This window comes from Bombus impatiens, unplaced genomic scaffold (genome assembly GCF_000188095.3).
Source record: "Bombus impatiens unplaced genomic scaffold, BIMP_2.2 scf_0673, whole genome shotgun sequence".
Classification (NCBI taxonomy): domain Eukaryota; kingdom Metazoa; phylum Arthropoda; class Insecta; order Hymenoptera; family Apidae; genus Bombus; species Bombus impatiens.
In genome coordinates, this window is record NT_177092.1 from 1 (window position 1) to 18,917 (window position 18,917).

Below are 18,917 nucleotides of genomic sequence, written 5' to 3' on the forward strand. Positions count from 1 at the left end.
GAATTCGTGGATGAAACGAAGAAAGAAGCTGTCGAGGAAGAAGCTCGCGCACGCGAGGCGCTAGCAGAAAAGGCGAGAGACATCGACGCAGCTAAAGATAAAGCAACTGCGGAATTAAAATCAGTAAAAGATAATGTGAAAACTACTGTAAAAGAGACAAAGGATTCAGTTTCTGGGAAAATATCTGAAGGAGTACATAAAGCATCAGACGTAGGTAAAACTGTAGGTGGAAAAGTTATCGATGGAGTGAAAATAGTAGAAGCAAAAACAGAAGCAACTGCACGAGACATTGCTGAAGGTGCTAAAACAGCTAAGGATAAAGTAGTTACTGACGCGAAGGATGCTAAAGATGCAGTTACAACCGCTGCCAAAGACGCCAAAGATAAGGTAAGCAAGAAAGTATCCGAAGATGCACAGGCGGTTACTAGCATTGGTAAAGCAGTTACTGATAAAATAGTTGAAGGAGCCAGAGACACCGAAGCAAAAGTAGAATCAGCTGCACGAAGCGTGGCTGATAATGCGAAAGCCGCAAAAGATAAGGTTGCTGAAGAGGTCAAGGAAGAGACTGAAATGGCAAAACGAAAGATAACATCCGGAATAGACACAGTGGTGGATGGCACAACAGCTGCAAAAGATAAGGCTGGAAAGGAAGTTAAAAAAGCCAAAGAAAAGACCGGTGGTTTTCTGTCAGGATTGATTAAAGGTGTCAAACACACAGCAGATGAGGTTTCAGGAGACGTCAGAGAATTCGTTGATGAGACGAAGAAAAAAGCCGCTGAAGAGGAAATGCGTGCTCGTGAAGCACTTGCTAGCAAAGCAAAAGAAGTTGACACGGTAAAACAACAAGCTGTTGCTGGTATGGAAGTCGCCAAGGACAAAGTTACAGCTGGTGTAAAGGACACTAGGGACAAAGTTAGTGAGAAAGTAACTGGTGCCGTGCAAAAGGTATCTGATGCTGGTAGAATTGGCGGCGATAAAGTTATCGAGGGAGCGAAAAGCGTAGAAGCAGAAGCAGAAACTGTTATACGAGAAGTCGCTGAGGGTGGTAAGGCAACTAAGGATAAAGTAGTTATGGATGTAAAAGATGTTGGAGAGAAAGTTTCAACTACTGCAAGGGATGCGAAGGACAAAATCAGTCAAAAGGTACTTGGTGCTGCATATGCTATATCGGATGCTGGCAAAGCTGTAAGCGTTCAAGCTACTGATGCGGTTAAGAAAACGGAAGAAAAAGTAGGAACAGCTGTTCAGGGTACGACCGATGGAGCGAAAGCAGCGAAAGAAAAATTGGTCACAGAAGTTAAGGAGGATGCTTCTATCGTAAAACAAAAAGTCTCATCTGGAGTGGACACAGTCGTGAATGGAGCAAAAACAGCGAAAGACAAAGCTTCGAAGGAGGGTAAAAAGGCCAAGGAAAAGAGTGGAGGCTTCTTTTCTGGCCTCATTAAAAGCGCAAAACACGCTGCGGATGAAGTATCTGGCGATGTGAAAGAGTTTGTCGATGAAACGAAAAAGGAGGCCGTAGAGGAAGAAGCTCGTGCCCGAGAGGTGGCGTCTGGAAAAAGAAAAGATGTTGATGCTGCTGTGGGTAAATCCGTTGCAGATGCGAGAGCTACCAAAGACAAAGTTCAAACTGGCGTAAAAGAAACCAAAACCATAGTCAGCACGAAGGTGTCTGAGAGTGTACAAAAGGTATCGGATGCCGGCAAAGCTGTTGGCGAAAAGCTGTATGATACAGAAAGATCTTTCGAAGAAATGTTACCGAGTCAAGTAGAACAAAGGTACGTCGTAGATAGCAGCCAACATAAAAGCGGCGTAACTGCATTTTTAGAAGAAATGAATCGCGATGCAGCGTGGGACAAAGTACAATTTCAAGACGTTCATTTGTACGAAAACGTGGACACCATGTACGCCAAGCAAGCGAAGCCCGAATCAAGAACTCTAAAACATGGGAGAGACGTGAAATCTACGACAGAAATTGTTACCCCTTTAGTTTTCGGTACACACGATCCTATTTTTGGCGTAGGTTCCGAGGCACAGCTCAGATTGTCCGATGTAAGCACTAAAGACGATGATCGTGTCAGCGAATCGATACCCAAGAAAATATCTCGCATTCCACAAAAAGTTAGTTCCTCGAGAGACCGATTAACTAGCTCCAGTAGTTCGTCGGATAGTTCCAGTAGTACGGTTAGAATAGTAAACGTGATTAGCGAAGTAGAGCACCTCGAGCCTCACACACGACAGACCGTCACCACAGTCGTAAGAAAGTCTGTGCGGACGGCAGCGACCCCACCACCCAGTCCCGCCGAGTACACTGACAGTAGAATCGAAGGTATCTTGCAATAATTGCGTTATCCATATTACATACCAGCTGTGTGTAACATGATTAATTAAGTTGACGCTTTTCTATAACTTATGTTTTGGTAGTCATACCAAAATGGCCAAAGAGGCCATTGCACTCTGTCATTCATAATGAACTCTAACACTTCTGATTTCAATCACTTTTAGTGTACTAATGTTTATATGATCTTTTATAAAGCAAGAACGTCGAACGTACTATAAAGTGAAACAGCGTGTTCTTTATCTTCATTGCAAAAATAAAAGAATAATGTTTATCAGGAATACGTGATTTAGTAATAACATAAGAATACTATGACTTATGGTTTTGTTTAAAATCTGTTTTATTCTTAGCGTACACGTGTATAGACAGTTTATGTAATTATTGATCTAATACATGCACTTTATAGTATGAGAAATCTAAACGAAAAGAAAATACGTGATCGACCGTAGTAAAAGACATATGCAAAACAACGTGTTTACATTATTTCTATTTATTTGCTGTTATTATTTTCAGTTTGTGCGTTTTAACTTTTTTAACATTTCTTTAATGCATGTTTCCAGGTTTTTTATGCTATATTTTAATATTATCCACGATCAAATGTTTTATTATCCATCGATAATGAGATTATCGGTCCAAAGCAACAAAAACCATATTTCTCACTATTCATTTCTTTATTGTTATAGCATAACATAAATACGTATCATACGTTATATTTATTATATAGTAATATATCTCATTGAATTAACAGGAAACCACAACTAGCGAAGCATGAACCGAGGTATGCCATGCAGGGAAAACATCATTCATCTAATCTTTGTCAAATCATTGCTTTCAATGTTTAAATTGTCATTATCCGTTTTCTTACATCACGTTTACCTACTTTTTCAGATGTTACCGAAGAGGCTGCAAGACGAGCACAGAGTTTAGCCGATCAAGCACTATCATCGACAAAATCAGGTAACGTATGGCCAAAGAAAGTATAAAAACTCACGAACACAGATCGCAGGCCCAAGATCAATACATTAGCAGAATCTATTTTGGTGCCCTCATTTATATTTAGCTTTATCTTCCATAGTTAGCACCTGCCGACGCTTTCACACTAATATTGTGCGCACGTTTCTTACTAAATAGATACCTCTTTGCGGCATAATAGAGTAAACGTCATCGAGTAACGGTAAAAGTTCTGTTCTTTGTACGACAATTCGAATACTTGGGACGCCTTCGATCTATCTTCTATATAGCAATGTCGAATAAATAAATGTTTAGTTGAGACGACGTAGCTTAGAGAATTTTTCTTTTATATTTACTTAGTTTGGTAAGTAAAAATTATTATCTTTATTACACCGATTCTCTTCATTGTAACAAGGAGTAATCGCTTTTTAGTCAGTTCACAAGAATCACGCTTCTTAAGTTGGATTCCCCGCAAACTCTAAAGATCGAAAAGAAACAGAGAAATAAGAAGTATTCCTTTCTAATTTTTTTGTTCTGATACTATGAAACGTAGTTGTTTTGCAGGGTACGTTTTAGTAAGATTCAGGCGCCACGACTAGACACCATTTATATATGATGAGTGTTTTTATAAACATACTAATCCTGTTGCAGTATTGATACTAACTAAATTAAAAACTAAATGTAGATGTGTGCTGCACACACACACACAGGCATATAATGCGGTAAAATATGCATGCGTGTGTGGGCACACGAGTTTCGTGTGTATGCGCGTACACACAAGTACGTTTGTGAGACCAGAACACGCTGAATCTTTCAGTCCAACTGTCGCAGCTGGGCTAGACTTGAAATTCTTAGTGTGTATCAATGTGCTTTATGTCCTTGTTCCTGTTCTTGTCCATGTCCTTTTGGATGGGTCAGGGCATGATTCGGCTGAGATTGATGGGACTGTAGAGAGGCATGCTACTTCTGCTCCAACAAAGCAACCTGTTCCCGCCCCGCGACACTCTACCAGGTCGTCCATCGAAACAGATCTAGAGTTCGGAGAAGCTTCCGAAGTCTACTGCAGGCCGTACAGTCTCAAGTATAAAACAAACGAGCAATCGAAGCCGCTCCGAGAAGGGCATTCCCCGGAAAAGAGCAGCCCAAAAAGTAAAATACCGGTGAAAGTAAAGAAATCTATGGATAACGAAACGACGGTGAGCAAAACAATAACCGAGTCGAAGGAACGTAAAACACTAAAATCAGACGACGATCAGCCAAAAGTGACGATAGATTCACTCGCCACGCGGTCGATAGATTTAGTAGAACGCTCTGACAAGTTGTTCGAGGAGCTGTCAGAGGAACCGCTCGGGGAGAAAGAAGCGCGACAACTGGAAGAAGATAAGGAGAAGAGCGATTCGATAAAACCCGAAGTATCGGACGAAACGAGACCTACGACTGAAACAGCAGATATGCGTGACAATTTATTCGATTCTGAGAAGTTCGAACAGATAGGTGAAACCGTAAAGAAAGTAGAGACCGTAACAGTCACGACTAAAGAAGATAAAGAAACAGATTTATCCAGACCGGATAAATTTGTCACGACAGAGACGACGATTGTAGAGAATTTGCCAAGCAGTTACGATAGCGCGACTCGTACAACGATATCGAAGGTTCAGAGAAGCGTCACAGACGAAGTGGTCTCGAGGGAGATCGTGACGAAGACGGTGACGACTGTACGGTGTTTCGCGACCGAATCCATTGACACGGAACAAACGGGACGAATCGCAAGAGCTATGGCGGCTAGTGGCGATTACGGTGATATACCGATGCCAGTTGTAAAAGGCCGTGATAGTTTGCCGTTCAATATCGAACAGCTATCGGCAAAGATCATAAAGAGCACTACCGAGATGTCTGAGCCGTGGGCCCATGGCAGTCTGACAGATCGTTCGTTCCTGAACGACGAGAAAGTAGAGCAATGGGAGAGCCAACTCTCTCAAGACACGTCGCCTAGTTCCGGTAATGGCGACATGTATACTAAAAATGGTAGCTCGCGGCATGATTTAAACAGCGATACTGAAAGTGACGATTCACCACGATCGAGGAGAAGATCTCCAAGCAAGAGGTGTACATTGGGCAGTTCCAGCGGGTCTGATGTAGCACTGCACGAAGGTGCGGAACTGTCCCCGTTGGAGGACGACCAAGGTACCGCACTCACAGCTAACCTTCTAAGTAAGCAATGTACATATCCCGCTAACCAAGTTACCCGAGAGACAGTCAGATCCGAGAACGTGAATTTTGCGGTCTTCTGTATGCTTTTATTGTGGCACGCTTTGTTTGCATGCAACTGCACCTGTTTATCGTTTTTGTTCCAATCTCGGTTTAGCTTGCAAAGTCCGTACTTACTAATTCAGGCCTTTTAAACGATATACGTACGACGTTCGTACGATTTTCTTCGAATTAAGAATAAGTGTTAACATTTGGAAAGGAAATAGATTAGGATGAACTAACTAAGAAGAAAATGTTAGGACGAGCTATAGAAAACTGTATATTTTAAAGGCTTTGGAAACTTAAGGATATTCAGTAAAAAATACAATCATTCGAAATTTATATAAATGATAGATAACTTTATAATTATTACTTTTAAAAGAAATTAAGTCAGTTCTAAATGGAAAGATGGACTTTTAGACAACGAAGATAATTGAATATGGTTTTCTTGCTGATAAATTGCGAAAAAATTGTGTCAGTGGCTAATTTAATATATATATATATTTCTTTTATTTGCACACGATGTTGCATGATATTAAGCTTGCATAACATTTGTAACTGGAGGTGTATTTGCACAAGGTGGAAGAATATTGACCGTATAAAACGATGATAACCATTCGCAAGGAAAAACAAAGCTTGTGAAATGCAGTCGTAAAATCTGCATACGTGTGTGGTTTTTTTATTCTTCGTAAAGTTATCATGGGCGAGTATTACATCATAGGGTTGTTGGTGATCGATTCAATGTGCTTCGTTGAAAGAGAAGTTTTATCCTATTTTTCCCCCCTATCGTTGGTTTTGGTTAAACGGATAAAGTTGCAATCAGGTGCTTCTGGGACTAGCATACTTTTCACATTGATGGTCATTCGTGGTCAAACATTGTACCCGAGGAATTTTTAAAATTACACATATATAAAAAGAAATATCGTATTCTAATTTACTTGTAGAGAAAGAGAGAAACGAATTAAAAAATTGAAAGTATTTATGCATATTGAAAACTTTATCTTATATTATCTTTAGTTACTATAGAAAAATATCATATCACTTTCGAAAATTTAAAACTGAATATCGAATTAAACATTTTTCAAAATTATAAAATATAAGTTTCTTGATAAATTTTGCAAATACCTTCACGCGTACTGATACAAAGATATGATATTACTTTTTAGATTGAATCAGTCCGATATCTTTTACGAAATTCCACATCGATAATATAATACATAATAATACCAATCCATTAATACAAAACGAAATAGCGATGGTACACGTATTAAAGATCACATACACAGGATTTTCCATTTAATCCCAAAACTTTTCAACATACCAAGAATTACACGACGAATATTAATCATTTCACGCGATAAAAATCTACAAGATCTTTTACTATCAGCCTTGAAGTCGCATTAATTGGGTGATCCTATAACGCATTGGCCATATCGTACCTCATATATGTGAAATATCTGTAACAATCCACTAAAAAAATTCAGTGGCAAATCTTTAAAAAAATTCGTTTCGGCTTCGCAAAGTCATCAACAAAAGCTTTACGTTTGGGGTGAATTTAACCCGGATTATCTACAATAATTAATCCTCAAAAGGACATAATTATCGTCAATAACAAGAGGTATAACGCACGCGGAAGTTTCTCAGCTTTCGGGTCATCGATGTTTAAAAACACGAAATATCCTTGTCATGCGACAAAAATAAAAAATCAAAAGCATCGATCGAACACATCGACGCGATGATCGCTGCTATTTTCTTCGCATACTTCGCCCGCTGTTTCTTCATACTAATCACGGCGTGGGATCGCAGAATTCAGTCGAATCAATTTATCAAAAGAGTATACATGCAAATCGGATAGCAAAAAATTCATAGGAGGACGTAATGTTTAAGCGACAGAAACAGACAGTTCGATACAGTCGGTTTGCTCGAGCACACGGCGAAGTACAGTTGAGGGAACACCTAGGACGAAGACTTCCGGTAGAGCGGGCTGCGCATGTTGGATGAGCGTAGCTGCCGCTACATTGGTGGTCCTACTAGCAATAATTCTTGTCTTGGAGCCACGAACGTTCCAACGTGCCATCTACACCCTCTCTAACAATGACCCGAGGCAAACTGGGTACGATTTACCCTTCATTTTATTTATTTCTATTATGAGGAATTTGAATTGGGAAAGATTTAAAATATATAAATTTCTAGATACACCATAAATTGCTATCAAGTTTAAGTTTTACAAAGTTGATACCTCCGTATCAGTTTATTATTAATTTATTAATATTTTCAAGTAGGTTGTTTAGAGTCCATAAATGTTTGATTAAACATTAAATACTTATTCTGTTAATAGAAAGAATGAAACGATTTTAAAGACGCGTAACATATTCAAATGCTGTCACGTTATAGTATTTCGATGTTAGTACTTCTCTAGCAAATATGTGGAATTAAAATTCTTCGTTTGTATGTTATACCTATTCTTAAATTTATTCGAATATTTTAAGTAATAATATGATAATAATGATATGATAACTGAAAGTCGTTGTAAATTAAACATTGATTCTCGAATGAAAAGAAATAAATAAGCATAGTAATACAACGTTTCGTCCCGTGATATAAAATTTAGAAAATTCGTTTTCATCTGTTTTTCATAATTTTACCATAATTAACAGAATATGATATTAGTGTTTGATAAAGATTTATAAAGTATTTCATATATATGTATAGGCTTAGGATTAAAAAAAGAAACCCTCCAACTACACATTTCTAGACACAGTGTTTTAAGAAACAAATGATATTTTTACAGTATGCACAGTCCCAGAGAAGTTGAATATTGACGATTTACATATATGTTTATTCAATATACCGTATAGTAATATTGAAAGCAACAATGGGATAAATACAGGCACACGATTTAATGCTAATTTTAGAGAAACCGTAGACAAATAATAACTGCAGTTATTAAAACTAATTTTCTACTACGTTGGTTTAGCTTTTAATATCTAGAGCATGTAATTGCAAGAATGATAATCATCACGTAGGTATGATATTCAAGAGAGATATAGAGCATCGTACATGTACTTACGAAACAGGTAATAGAGAAAGTATAAATTTTCAAAAGGATTCGTATGCAAGCTTTTTTTTTTCTCACACGTTTGATTGATTCTATCGACGCGACATACCGAATGCTGCATGATTTAAAATATAATCGACACCTCGCATGATACTTTATCGCATTTTATACCAATCTTTAAGTTTGTCTCTTGCAGCGTTTTACAAGGCAATAATTCCACTTTTTCATCCCTCCACGTAATAGCGTTTCTCTACGCCTGATGCACGTACCCAAGAAAAACTAAAATAATAGAGCTCGAATTCTCACATTAATTTCATGCGTCCTATAGTTTTCACTATTTACCCTTTCTAGCTCTTCTGACAATAAGCAACTCAAGATAAAGCTAAAGTGTAGAGGGACCAACAAATCGTATATTTTAGTCACGTTAGGATTGTTAGGCGAATCGTCATGTAAGTAACCTTTATCTATGTACACGTGCGTCTGAACACGAACCATTTTACACCATACAAGATCGCTCGACAGATTGAGTTCCAAATGAACGTTCCACCGCTTCGAAAGGTACTTTTCGTACGGATCGATGCAGCTTGTCAATGCAGAATGTTTATCTTAGAGTTAGATTCTTACCTGTGTGAAACTGGAAACGCCCCAACCTTTGTGTTTAGAGTTTGCAAAAATGTTATTACGCTAATGGCTGAACGATCGCACTAATCGTGTTCGTTCGTCAAATGCACTTCCGACGTGATTCTGTGCAAGTTTACACGGCACTTGTGACGATCCTGTACTTTTCTTCTGATCAAATAATTTCGCGTGTGTTTAAAGATTAATCTTCGATAATTAACGATAGAAGCGCGACTAATTCTAGTGCTAGTACTTTTCTACACTCGTAATCGAGCAGTCAAATTTTTTGAAAAAAGTCAAGCAGTCGTTTGCAAGTTTGATACAAATTTTATGCAATATAAATATTTTTGTAATTTTGTAAAAGTGTAATGTGTTTACTGATCAACCGGATTATACCGCAACCAGAAACTTTCATTTGACATTAACAAAAACGAATTAATTTTCATTTTTGCAAATATAGATATTATATGATTTATTCCTAATAGAAATCAAAATTAGGGGATCTATAAATTAAAAGATTACTTATGTCCAAGAGATTTTGGGCATTAATTAGTTTTCTTCGATTAGCATGTTAAATAAAAGATTCATATTTGTCGAATTCGAAGAAGTTACTTTAAAAGAGATATTCATCCGTTTAAACGTTGAAATAAATATTCGAACACGTGTGTTTTAAATATTTAAAAAGACGTACAAGCCTAATAAATCTACAAATCTTCCTATTTGTAAAATATGTCTTTGAAAGGAAGAGAAATGTTTGGAAGAAAAGTGTTGGAGGAACGCAAATATATGAGAATGCACAAAATTGCCTCTCTTTCATTCCGTTTCCAAGGAAAGCCGATAAATCCAAAACCGTAATAATACTTGCAGTAACACTTGACCGTTCGTCTAACAACACTAACTGATGTAGTTAGTACGCGCCCCTTTAAACTTATTGCCACTATATACAGGGTGTTTCAAAGAGCTACGGTCAAAACGAGAGAGCGTTTTCCTCGGTCGAAAATTGTAAGTACGATACTGTTGATACGATGATAAAGCTCGAACTGTCGACGAGTGTATAATTTGCAAATACTTTTTTCTATCTTAGTCGTTGGAATTTCGAATATACTTTGATATTGATTCTTTATTCATTGGAAATGATTTTTTTTAGAAAAATGTTTACAGTACGAACGAGTAATATATCGTTTTCGTCTAAAAATTTGTTCGACATAGCGTGTATTGACGTAGCGTTTCTGTATCTCCATAGTTTCATGACGATTAAATTAGTATCCTTTTACGTAGGGTAGCGTTTGGTCAAGACTCGATAGACTCGATTTTTAGAATATACGACTTGTAGACTTATCCTTACAAACGTAATCTTACTTATTTTCCACCGAAGAAATCCCCATTTCAGTTTTCACCGTAGTGAATACTCTTCTGTTGTATCGGAAAGTTTTAGTACTTATATATCTTATGACTAACTGCTAAACGCTTTATTATTCAGTAGCTTTTATCAGCGCTTCACACGAGCTCGCTGCGTGCAGCACAGTCCTGCTTACAAGGAAGGTTTCTTTTCGTTTTGCTTTATCAGTGAAACTCCAAGGGATTCTGAAGTAATTGAATCGAAGTAATGTGTGTGCTTTTTGAATAGTCTGTCTTTTTTTCTTTTTTTTTTTTTTTTTTGCAACACAGTTTATCTCAAAAATATATGTTCGTGTAGTAGAATCGATGCACAGTATCCTATGAAATATCCCCGAATAAAGTAAACCATTAATTAAATCATATTTTGTTGCATTCTATATAATAGGATGCGTTTAATACATATAAACGTTGTAGTTATTAATTTATAAATGTTATATTTTGTTACGTAGCGTTACGTAAAAATATAACACGATTGTCTTCCTTCCATTATTCTCAGAACACGAGGATTTTCACCAATGAAAAATCCAAAGAATCGAAACCTATCTTGTGAGAAATATTTTAAACGTGCCTCAGTAATTATATCATACTTAATGATTACAAATTAATCTATATAGACTCTCGAGCGCTGCTATTAGTGCCATAGTACTTGTACTACACGTGACGAAATGGAAATTCGAAGAAGGAGAATTCAAATCAAGATTATTCTGATAATCGTAGATCGCATGCGTAAAGTACTTCATAATCGAGCATATAGGGAGTCGAATATTATATTTCATATGTCATAGTATAATTTCAATGATATATTATTCACTTCCTGTGGCAGACATTATGAACTGAAACATCGTTAAACACGACCATTAAATGAATACGTAAAATATTTATAACGAAACGTTGAGATAATGTACATGAAATGTAAGAAAAGCGGTTGCATAGTTGGCTGAGTGAAAATGCGTATTATATATTATGTATCGTCAAATGTATAGCGATGTTGTTACTTTTTTTATATGTGTCTAGTATTACCCCTTGTTTTGGGCATGATGTAACATTGAAAGATATATACGATTGGTACTTGTATCTATGTGAACCGCTAAAATAGTAAGATATTGTGTATCCCACACGCAGGAACATGTCTTTTCATAAATTCTCATTTGTTACGCAGAATCTGACTTTTTGCAACTTAGCGAGCCATCCTACATGGAAACGACAACGACAGAAGAGGACCCTGAAACTCAGGAAAGGTATTTATAAAACGGAATCATTTTCAACAAATTTCCAGTCAAACTGGGTCAAATTCACTGTATTTGAAAGTGTTATTAATATTTATATTTATAATCTAAAGAATTAGGTCTTCTTAAAAAAAAGAAAAAAAAAAATTGGTGAATTTATTAATACAAGATTCGAAATAAAATAGAATAGAAGTAAAACTCATTATTTGAGTTTAAACATTTTTATTCGTTGTTACATAACTTAAATTAGTTTAATGTCTATAATTGAATAAGCTTAATATATCTTTCATTCATCATGTCATTAGTTTGACTTTGCGTTTAAGATAAACAATGCTAAAATTTACTCCTTTGCAGAATAACGAGAACCGTACACGTAATCACAACGACCAGCGGAACCGCCAGTGGTCCAGACGAATTGCGAGAGTCCATGCAGAAGATCGTCGATCGATTCATGATGGAAGAAAGGCGAGAACAGTGAAGCAACAAGGGTCTCGTGGGCGATTATTGGAACAAGAAGAAATTCCTTGTCATCTGCTAATCGTGCATAATAAAACACGAAAAAAATCAATTATAAAAAAAAGCAAATTCTCTAGCACTAATCAAAGGAAGCACCTGTCTTGTCTGATTTAACGTATCCTCGAACGTTAAACGAGACAATTCTATAAATAAAATAAAAATAAAATCAAAAAATGAAGAGTATCTATCTATCGATATAGATCCTGTTCGCGTCTATATCAAATAATATAGCGAATTATTCTATCGGTGCTTGGTGAAAACACATGAAAAATATGCACGACAATTTACTCTCACACTCATGGCCTATGCTTCGGATTTGCTTGCCTTTCGGTTGCATTAAGTTGCCTTATATATTTACGTTTAATCTTGCGATTAAATAACGTATGTCGTCGCTAGTCCGACTAGCTGACTTCGCTAGTCTTCACTAAGCCAACCCGTCCATGTACAACGCCTTTCTCGTGTTGTTCAAAGCGAAAAAAGAAACAGAAAGAGAAAACTAACGAAGGAGCAAACGCTTACAGGAACAATATGGACAAAAGCAATGAAAGAGAAAAAAAAAAAGAAAGATGAAATCGTAAAAGAAAATATTCGTCTGAGATGCAGGCCCGACCAAACATTACGGCGATATATATTTGATAGACACTTTTGAAATATGGAACAGATACGCGAGATGGAATCGAAAAAGAGCAGATGTTCGGTGACTTTGCATAACTCGCCACTTGGCAGTTCGTTTTAGCTTTAGGATGATTGTATATCTATCCGCGCAATATACCGCTTGATAGGTCAGCAACACTCGTGTCACGTTTTTTGATGATGAACTGCACACATACACACACATACACAGATTCTAAAAGAAGAAACAAATTCTTGTTGTTATTCGAATCATTGGAAATTTGGACAAGGTGCAAAATTGGGGAACTTGTTTGGGAAAGTGCGAACTATGTCCGTCTATCTGCCGATTTGAATAGCTACAAGAAATAAATGTTTTCGTGGATCATAATACAATGTAAATTTAACTTATTTAAAAGAATATTTCCTAACAATTTTTAATTGTATATATGATAATTTCTTAGCGTAACTTATATAAATGTACTATTATACGATTGTAATAATTGCAAGATTAAAACATGAATATTTTATTTATATAGCGGAATCATTGGACAAATGTTACATGCATAAATCTCGAGATTGGAGGGAATGTTAATCGACGATCTATTCTTCGTATCGCGATCGTGTAAATTATTAAAATTATTATAAAAGAAAAAAGAGAAACGAAAGAGGAGGCAAATGGCATGATGACTATAGAGAAAAATGTGTTGTTTAAACTCTTACGACTCGAAACACGTCTTAATATTTAAGCAGCGTTAGCTTTCAATGTATAACACAGTTTTAAAAGGCACAGAAAGGAATCGTATATAGTATGTATTTAAAAGAAAAAATATATATATACATATATACATAAATATACATACTTTAAATAAGCTATTCTATTAATGTATAATATATTGAGAAGATATAATTATGCATCTGAAGTTTATAAATTATTATCTATAATGACTGTTATTCTATGTTTAATAGACTTGCCTAGAGCCTATTTGACCTAAGGACCAAAGGCACAATCACACACGCATCAAAATAAAACATTATGCTCCTATGTACTGTCGTAACATTTATTATATAATTCATTACGGACGTTGCGATACTGGCATTTAAATATTCTGACTGTTACGATACATTATTTGTATTACAAAACAAAAAACTATTTTCCCTTTTACACGAGACGCAAGAAACCAATGTAACACGACGAACTATTATTGCAGTCCATTGACGACAGAATCTTTTTATTCACTGTCATTTTTCTGCAGTATATCAGTACATTTTTTACTAATAACTACTGTCTATACTCTATTGAGTACGTTGATAAAAAATATGCAAATACAGTGTCGACCACGTAACTTCACTGGCTAGTTTATGTTTTTTAGTCCTGTTTTTTCTACTTAAAGTGCAAATAAATCAGATTTACTTGTTTACATATAACGAATTTCGTATAAGTCTGTATCTATAATTTGTCGAATATTGTACGTACAAATTCTATTTCTATTTTATTTCACTTTATTAAAAAAGATTGGTTTAATTAAACACAAATGTCAATATAATATATACATATAATTCTAATGATATATATTTATTAAACATAATATATGCTTATAAGGCAATAATTAAATTCTTAATTCTTAATTGAGAAAAAGTTCAAATTATTTATTCTATATGCTACTTATTTGTCTACAGTATGCAGGTATAATGTATGTATCTTCATAAACTATAAAATCATAATTATAAATCTTTCTCATAAATATTTTCTATAAGCCAGTAATGTTACGCTATAAAAAATACGTACACATTTTGTAATTGCCTAAGCTTATCACCCACTACAAACATTCTTAAATCAAAAACATGGTAGGACAAACCTATTTCATTCCTCAATCCGAACAACTTTAATACGAAGTTATATACGAAATTAAATGTCTGAAACGTTAATTCGTTTGTTTAATTCTAATTTTTACTAATAGTACTTCAGTGAAATGTTGTAACTAATTCTTCTAACGAAATGTACAGGACGATCATAGAACTTGATTTAAATTTATAAGGTAAACGTTGGCACTCTGACTAAAGTTTATAATAGAGTCGTTTTAATATCTTATGATTGTTCTGTTACTGCGATTTCGCGTAAAAACAATTATCAACGTAGATAAAATATGTAGAGATTTGACGTCCTCCCATACCTGCGTTCAAATAAAAATGTATTTAACATTCAGTATCGCATCAGTGCGCTTCTAGCTCTGACGTAATTTTGTATATTTCATGGTTTTGGTTTTATGAATAACGCGTATACACTATGCGGCTACTCTAATTTTCCTCCGCTTTACTCCTACGTAACTAATACAATGTTATATTAAAATTATAAAGCCATTGTACACACGTACGATATCAAAAAGTAACAGAAATGGAAAAAAGGTATGATTTTATCATATACTATTGTGTGATAGAGTTATCAACGACAATGTAATAAATAAACTGTTGCATCACAATTCTTGATGTACTTGTAACAAAAAAGGATGATACATCAAGAATATGAAATTATACCCAACCCTACTTATTATACTTTAGTAATTTTTGTTGTATATCATGATAAATTTTTAAACATGCAAAAGTTAGAAAGTACATGGAGAAAACATTATTGAAATTTCATTGATACTTAAGCATGAAACAATATTAACTACTCAATATTTATGGTATATGGGAATAATTTATTAAATTCCTACTAAATTCTTATTAAATAAGCAAACTTTCATTTCGTATTAACTTTTTGAGGAGAACTGTAATCTTTACATAAATAACTCTTTTTACAGTTAAATGGACTTGAAGGAATTGAATGAATACAGAAAACTTAGTATTTTATATATTTTTATTCGTTGTTAACAGTTGACATTAATTTCATCTAATACATGTTCATGGAATTAATGTTTTATACAGCAGTTAACATGATTTGACTGTATTGACAATTTTTTAATACAAAGTACAGAAGAATGAAATAATATTTGTAAGAAATCTCATATAACGAATAATTTGTTTCTTGAAATAAATATGTGTAATTCTCAGATATGCAGTTCACCTTTTATGGAAATTAGTTTCATCTATGAAAACATTTGAATTCAATATTACATTATTCAAATATTACACTGACCTATTCGAAAATACAATCGCATAATTACATTTTTTGGGAAATTGTACATGTTATGTAACAAATGAGTCAATGAAACGCTTTGATACATATAGAAGTATAATTGCAGTGATGTATGGTGCTCACTACTTCCCCTGTTCAAAATTGCAATGACAGTGCATGTATGTCACTTTATTTAGTTATTAACGAAGAAATATACAAAAGAAATTTACTACAAGAACAATGTACTGATATTATACATAAATACATAACTATTTGTATTCGCAGCTCAATTTGGGCAAACAGCACACTTAAAAGCTTACTCTCTCTAACATTGAACTTTATTCAATGCACATTTTTAGGTTAATTTTAAAAAATTGACATATTTGATACCCATTCAACATGGGATATTATCTCTACCTAAAATCATATGAAAGTAAAAGACAGGCTATATAGTGAATACCATATGTCTAATGACACTTACGAATCCTGAAAATTCAGGATTTCACAATTTTAGATTGCAACACAATATTACACGGACAAGTGAAAATTTATTTATAGATACAAGAAATTGACTACTTATTCCAAAAAAATTTTAATTATCTTAATTGCTCAACAAATAATAGTATCTTGTGAAACAAATAGGTATCTTCATGCACTCTTGTACCATACCTTTTAAATATAGTTATATTGAAGATTATCAGATCTATAAAGCCAAAAATATTTTACTTACAAATAGAATTAAAATTATACAACAAGAAACATATAATTATATTTTGTAAATGTTATTGAAGATATTAGATACTTACATTGTCAACATCATCTTCATCATCATCGCTAATTTCATCACCAAATTCAATATCTTCATCAAAACCATCTTCCACAAAGGTGACAGTATCGTTGATACGCACTGTAAAAATAGAACATGATTTTTAAGTAAATTTCACGAATTTAGCTTATATACTTTCACAGTTTGAACATACATTCATATTTCGAGTATTTTATAGTGATTACTTACCAGTTTCAGGGAATTCACCATAAGTTTTCAAATTCCTTGCTTCATCTGATGTGTATTTTAATATGACATCTGCTTTTGCATCCTGATAATCTCGCAGGCCAATTAATATTATATCTCCTTGATTTATCCATACCTTTTTCCGCAATTTTCCACGAATGTGACACAATCGTTTTACTCCATCAAAGCACATTGCTTCTAACCTCCCATTGCCAAGCATTTTTGTGACTTGTGCGTATTCTACATGAAGCAGTAATATAAAAATTTAGTTGTTCAAAATATGTTTCCTAATTATATGGACTAAACATTTTTTTAAAGTTATAAAACTATTTTATCAATTTAAAATATCGTCTACTTAATATTATTAACATATGGTATCATTTTGAAAAAAATAAACCCAATTCAAAGGATTTAAATAATAAAACACAGATATATATCATAATGTCATTTCTAAGATTTTTACCTTGACCATCTTCTTTAAAAACCAATTCTCTTTTTTCTGTTTCATTTTCATTTTTACCTCTTCTCCTATTTTTACCTCCCTTTCCTAAAAAAAAAAATAAGTTTAAAAATTATTATTCCGATTAATTCTCGTAAATTTTGCAAAAAAAATATTCAACCTCTGTCTATCAACAATATATTCAACGATTCTAAAGAAATACTTGACATTAACAGGTTAGAAGAAACTAACCACATTGTACAGAAAGTCCACGACCTTCTGCACATAATTCTATACAAGTTTTACAAAGGAAAAAAATACAAAGAAACACAATTATTTACGTACCCTTATTTTTCGGCATGTTGATTTGTTAAAAGATGCGTATTTGATAAATATATGAGAAATTCGTACACTACGACCGAGCAAGACAGTCAATACAATGAAAATGAGTCTTGCTCCACTAAACACCTCATGGGAAGACGAAGACTACTCAAAAGTGTCAAGTACACGAAACTCAAAACTATTTTCTTGCACTAATTCTTTAAGTGAGTTAATTTTCCATTATAAAAATTACTTCAAAAATTTGTAAAATACATGATTATACCATTAAGTCCGAAGTTTGTCAAAATTTAGATACAGATTTGACTAATTGTCGGTGATAAGTACAAAGGAAAATATTTAATCACTTTCTAGTGAGAATATAGGGAATGTAGCTTTCTTAAGTTTGGTAACATATCTGTACATATAGGAATATATATTCCGACATCCATGATATAGAATCCAGACGTACATATTTTATGAATTTCGATCGTGATTTCGACATTCATGAAAGTGAAATGCCTGTAGAAATAATCCTCGACCTATATACTAGAAGTAACGAATATAATCTTTATAACTTTCTTAATATATTAAATATTTTATTTTTTGCTACTTTTTTTGTCATTTATTATAATTTTATACAACTGATTTCAATATATTATATGATAAATTAAAAACAAATAAGTCCTTTATTATATTTTATATATGTACATAATGAATTTGTTTCCAATACAAATTACATTTTGTTCTTTATTTTCCTTTCATTAAAATATATTATGAAAATTAAAATTTATTTGAAGAAGTTATTTTATAATTTAATAAATGATATAATCATCATTTTATTGTTGCAAATACGTAGTAAATAATTTGGAAAAGTACAATAATATTGTAACAATATTATAGATATTTTTTTATGGCTTAGATAATAATTGTTATAAAAAAATTTTTACTTGATATACTTTAATATAATTTATTGTTATATTACATTAAAAAGTTAATTATTAGTAAAAAATAAATAAAAACAATATAATTTTAGGCAACGATTTTATTTAACAGTTGGAAGTAATAACAT

The 18,917-nt window shown here is 33.8% G+C and overlaps 2 protein-coding genes across 2 annotated transcripts; one reads left to right on the plus strand and one right to left on the minus strand.

Annotated features, from left to right (window-relative positions):
- The first annotated feature begins 7 nt into the window (after window positions 1–7).
- On the plus strand, window positions 8–14,006 carry LOC100749810 (titin). Its single transcript, XM_012390006.3, has 5 exons — window positions 8–2,329; window positions 3,227–3,295; window positions 4,208–5,500; window positions 11,770–11,848; window positions 12,191–14,006. The coding sequence occupies exons 1-5, from the start codon at window positions 571–573 to the stop codon at window positions 12,312–12,314; spliced, it is 3,324 nt and encodes a 1,107-aa protein (XP_012245429.1). The 5' UTR covers window positions 8–570; the 3' UTR covers window positions 12,315–14,006.
- A 2,007-nt stretch (window positions 14,007–16,013) lies between these two features.
- Window positions 16,014–18,075, minus strand: LOC100748466 (eukaryotic translation initiation factor 1A, X-chromosomal). Its single transcript, XM_003492322.4, has 5 exons — window positions 17,873–18,075; window positions 17,552–17,635; window positions 17,092–17,328; window positions 16,883–16,983; window positions 16,014–16,779 (listed from the first exon to the last, which is right to left on the minus strand). Exons 1-5 carry the CDS (start codon window positions 17,886–17,888, stop codon window positions 16,774–16,776), a joined length of 444 nt encoding a protein of 147 aa, XP_003492370.1. The 5' UTR covers window positions 17,889–18,075; the 3' UTR covers window positions 16,014–16,773.
- Window positions 18,076–18,917: the final 842 nt, after the last annotated feature.

Coding starts and splice junctions, on each gene's coding strand:
- LOC100749810 (XM_012390006.3), top strand. CDS start 571: ATGGCAAAACGAAAGATAACATCCGGAATAGACACAGTGGTGGATGGC. Junction 2,330..3,226: donor CACTGACAGTAGAATCGAAG/GTATCTTGCAAT, acceptor CTACTTTTTCAG/ATGTTACCGAAGAGGCTGCA. Junction 5,501..11,769: donor ACTCACAGCTAACCTTCTAA/GTAAGCAATGTA, acceptor TTTGTTACGCAG/AATCTGACTTTTTGCAACTT.
- LOC100748466 (XM_003492322.4), bottom strand. Junction 17,329..17,551: donor TTTTAAAGAAGATGGTCAAG/GTAAAAATCTTA, acceptor TGCTTCATGTAG/AATACGCACAAGTCACAAAA. Junction 16,984..17,091: donor TGGTGAATTCCCTGAAACTG/GTAAGTAATCAC, acceptor CTATTTTTACAG/TGCGTATCAACGATACTGTC.